Source organism: Melospiza georgiana, chromosome 6 (genome assembly GCF_028018845.1).
Source record: "Melospiza georgiana isolate bMelGeo1 chromosome 6, bMelGeo1.pri, whole genome shotgun sequence".
Lineage (NCBI taxonomy): Eukaryota > Metazoa > Chordata > Aves > Passeriformes > Passerellidae > Melospiza > Melospiza georgiana.
In genome coordinates, this window is record NC_080435.1 from 16,973,213 (window position 1) to 16,977,791 (window position 4,579).

At 49.5% G+C, this 4,579-nt stretch overlaps 1 protein-coding gene across 5 annotated transcripts in view; it reads right to left on the reverse strand.

The window, feature by feature from the left end:
- The window catches only part of KCNC1 (potassium voltage-gated channel subfamily C member 1), a 123,047-nt gene extending 119,153 nt beyond the window's left edge, over positions 1 to 3,894 (reverse strand). The window contains exon 1 of one of the 5 annotated variants that reach the window (XM_058025762.1): positions 3,187 to 3,894. In XM_058025762.1, coding sequence (XP_057881745.1) covers positions 3,187 to 3,756 — 570 coding nt within the window. In that variant the 5' untranslated portion in view covers positions 3,757 to 3,894. The remainder of the gene's footprint in view (positions 1 to 3,186) is intronic. The other 4 variants (XM_058025759.1, XM_058025763.1, XM_058025760.1 and 1 more) reach the window with 4 other exon arrangements.
- Between the last annotated feature and the right edge of the window lie 685 nt (positions 3,895 to 4,579).

The following is a 4,579-nucleotide window of genomic DNA, read 5'->3' on the forward strand; positions in this document are numbered from 1 at the left end:
TATCATTTGAAACAAGCTGTCTTTTCTTATTATAGATATAGAAGATTATGCAATTTTGAAGTGTTTCCTCTTTTTAGAAAGAACTACATTATTAAGAAATTAGCACAGAAAAAACTTTAATTAAAATCAGCCACTATTGTTTTAACAAGCAACTGTTGACTATGTTGCACCTAAAGACAAATGATTAGTGACTAGGAGCTTTGCCTAATCAAAGTAAGAAATAAACAAAATTTGCAGAGTTAGCTGATTTTGCCTGATGTACACAAATGCACTTCCAGTCTTCCCTGGCTGTCTACAAGGAGCTCAGAAGTAATTTAGTATGAGTCAGGTGGGGGTGAAGCAAAACAGTCAAATGTACCTGTATTTGCAAGCAGTGTCCATCAAAATCCTCCAAGAATGGCTGGATTTGAGTAAATGCTGAGCTTTTCATAGACAGTTCCTAAGCATTCACTGATCTAGGATACCAGATACAGCCCAGAGAATCTTGCTTTATACAGATATGCAGATTTTCATTTAATCTTAATATTCAGAGACTGTATTCCTTTTACTTGCCCAAGTGTAACACTATAATGGTTATGTAAACTGATGCTTACATTGAGATGTTATTTTGACATGCATTTTCGTGCCATATGTAAACATCAGAGGTCTGTAATAACCACCCTTAGTACAGGTCTCAGTTCCCTTTAGGAAGAGATAATTTTGTGGTGGGTTTATTTTTTTTTTTTTTTTGACAAAATGGCATTGTGAATTTAGATTTTTGCACAATCAAATTGCAGTTTGTAACTAAAAGTAGCGGACTCAATTAGAAGTGGGGTAACAGTGGATTTGTTGCCTGACTCTACCAATAATTGCCTTAATATACCATTCACTTGTTAATGATGTTATCAATTATTTTACTATAAATTAGCTATTGTGAGCTTCAGGTCTTTTTGCAATGTCTGTGATAGGTTACAGGAACATAAATCAAACTCCCATCTCTTTTTACATCCATAACCATAACTTATGGCTTTTATTAGGAAATGTTAAGTGTCCTATAATGTCTTCTTAATGGACAGTGTGTGCATGTGTTGATGAGGAAAGCCATCTTCCTTCATGCAAAATATTAATGCATGTGGCCTACATCTCCATAGATACAAGTTAAAGAATCATATTTAACCCATGAAATATTCAGAGTACTCATATTTATCTAGTCTTAACAATCCTCTATGGAAAGAACAAGTCAGAGGTAAATCAGGAGTTGGATTCTAACAGGTATGCACAAGTGAATGTGAATAAATGGTACATCATCCACTCAAAAAAAAACCCCAACAAAGCCAAAACATTTTATAAAACACCTATTGCTAAATGAAAATAACCTCAGAGAATTTATATCCTTCTAGAATTCCAGCCCATGCATCACAAAGACTCCTAATATTGGTAATAAATTCTGGTCCTTCTCCTAAAATATCATAATGCCTCCAAGAAAAAGGGTGTTTTAAGCTCTGTATCCTTTTCCTTGGGACAACATTATCCATTTGGCTTTTGAACCATTTCCCAAAACCTTGAACAAGCAAATTACTTTCACTTGAAATATGTTTTACCAACAGATTCCTGGGTACCAGAGAGATCTGCCATTCAGATGGCCTGCTAACACTGGGCTTGATTAATGGAAACCAAGCATTTTCAAGGATAGCCTCCAGCCTTGTTCCCTTGGCAGAAATCAGAGATTTGAAAGCTGCAATACAACAGCATCATCTTTCCATCTTGTGGTAAATATTCTATTATTCCTTTATCTTCCATGCTGTTTAAAGGAATTAATTTAAAATATGAACTCCTTTGTTCAGGGAGGAAGTCTCCAAATGGTGTACAAACAAGAATCTTTAGAAATGCACCAAGATATAACTCCAGGCTCTGCTCCAGCTTTCCCCATTCATTCAGTTTGCAGACCTGGTGTCTCCCTGCTGGAGATCTCTGCTCAGACCAAGTCTCCGGCAGCTGCTATTCCGCCACCCATTCATACACAGCCAGCTCCCTGCTCCTTGCATTTCCACTTCTCTTTCCTCCATCCATCCAATTTTCTCCCTAATCTGATCTCACTTCTTTGATCCTTCTCAGGAACACTGATCACCCTCCCCCACCAAAGCACCACTCATCCTTACTGAGGTCTGGCAAAAATTAAGCTCTAACAAAGGTACATTTAAGAATAGAGCCTATGCCAACCAATTTCTTTATGAAGGCACTATCCTCCATCTCTTTCCCTAGTTATCAAATTGACTATCTTGGGAGTTAATCCTGCTGCTGTTCCTGAAGCAAATGTTTTCAGTACTTTTCATTTCAGGAGCAGAATCAGCCCCTAATTAATGTAATTATTCTCATAGCATGAGGAGGTGCCTACTTAAAGCAGTTCGATGACTATTACAGACCATTTTTATCCATACCTATGTGTGAGCTGCACCAGTGTGCATTCCCTTTCCAAAACAACCGCAGGCACCAGGAGGGGAGGAGTTGTCCTTCAGTAGCAGGCAAGAAACCTGTCAAACACTCTGTCCCTTCTACATGAATGAAACCCTTTCCTCTGATTAATACTTTGCATTTCCCACAAGGGAAAAAGAGACAGAGTGAGCAGCTGAATTACCCATTTTCAGAGAAGCATGTTCATAAATATTTAACTTGGTATGTATGAGAAAAGAGAAAGGCACTGACTCCCTTTCCAGTCCAGGCTGAAACTCTCCAAATCCCCTGGTACCACTGGGAATGCTTGCTCCCATAATCCTTTCCCCATCTCGTGAAGGGGAGAGAGCCATTAGCTTGTAAGAGGGCTGGACAAGGTGTCTCTCTTTACTGGGGGATGTCTGATGGTAAGAATCTATGCATAGAGGGAAATTTCCTGGTGTAATGGAGACCTCTCTGGCCTATGACCGGGACCCTGCCCCAGGCCGGGAGTTTTAGGAGCCTATTAGAAAATAAGGCTCTCTGGAGGCCCACATCTGAGTACATAGGCTCAGGCCTTGGTATCTACTAGTTCCCCATGCCTGGGGCCTGCTTGAGACTGTGGGTTACATCCCCATGGACCCCACGTGGTGATTTTTGTATGGCCACACACATGGATGGCTGCTCTGCTCTGACAGAACCCTGGTGATGCTGGGGGGAAGTGGGACCACAGGGAGGTTTGAGTGTTTTGATGGGGGTGCTGATTGCATTGCTTACCCTTGCATATCTGGAGGAGTAGGGATCCTCAAAGAGTGCCCAGATGCGGGGCTGCCACCGTCTCCAGAAGCCCCCAGACCTGCCATCTGGGGAGTCACTAAGTGCTAGGCGTTTTGTCATCTCCAGCTCATCTTCACCATCACCAGAGTCTCCGGTGCCATCTATGTCTCCGTCCTCAGCACTGCTATCCAGGGGAGCCCCACCAAAGCTGTCCAGAGCCTCTTCGGCGTCGCGGTGCTGCCGGTAGGTCATCCAACAGCAGGGCTCCACATCGGTCTCATCGATGCCCCAAAAGGCCAGCTCCTCCTCATACAGGGGCCCGCACACGTCCGCGGGGCAGTGCAGCTTGCCAGTGCGGTAGTAATTCAGGATGTGGGCGAAGACGCCCGGGTGCCGGTCGAAGAAAAACTCATCCGTGCGGGGGTCATAGTCAAAGTGGCTGTGGGCATCGGGCTCAGCGATCCAGGCCAGCCGCGTGCCGGGCAGGGTGCGCAGGGTGCTGCGGTAAGTCTGGTGCCTAGTCCCTCCCACGTTGATCACAATGCGGTCGCTCTCGTCGCCCTGGCCCATCTCGTCTCTTATTAGGCATGTCGCAGACTCATCCAAGCAAGCACGGCAGGCAGCAAGCCCGTCAGGGGACGGCTGCTCGGCGGCAGTCGGTGCCTAAGCCGAGCCCCGCTCCGGGCCCGCGGGGGCGAGGGGCCCCGGCCAGCCCCGCTCCCCCGGGGCCGCTCCGAGGCGATGCCGGTGGCGGTGGCTCCCGGCGCTGCGCCGCCTCCGTCTGGAGTCAGACGCTCGGGGTCCGCGGCAGCTGCAGCCGCGGCGGAGGGGCAGGGGCAGGGGGGGCCATGCTCCGGGAGAGCGGGCGCTGCGGTGCCGGAGGGGGAGGGCCTTTCCCTGGTTGGACGTGGCCAAAAGCACAAGGGAAAAAAAAAAAAAAAGGAAAAAAGAAAAGGGGGGGTGGGGGGAAGAAAAATCCCGGCACCGGCGCTGCCCACAGGTGCGCGAGGCTGCGGGGCTCCGGTGCTGGCTGCAGCCCCCGCGGGAAACGCGGGGCTGTGCCCGCGCCCCTCCCGGCGCTGCGGGCGGGGGGCGCCGCCGGTGCTGAAGGGACAGCGCCGCGCTCCCGCCGCCTCCGCCCCTGCGCCCGGCCAGCCCGGGTCGAGCGCTTGCCGGTGCGGGCGGCGGGACCCGCGGCGCTGCCGCTGCTCCTCCCGCCGCTCCTCCCGCCGCCGCCGCTGCCGAGCCGCTCGGTGCAGCCCGCCCGCCGCCCGGCACCGGCGCGCAGGCGCCGCTCCCGCCCGGGTCCTAGCGTGGGCCGCGCCCGCCGCCGGGACGGGGGTGCCCGTTCCGGGACCCGGGCTGCGGGCAGAGCCCTCCCGCCCCGCGCACC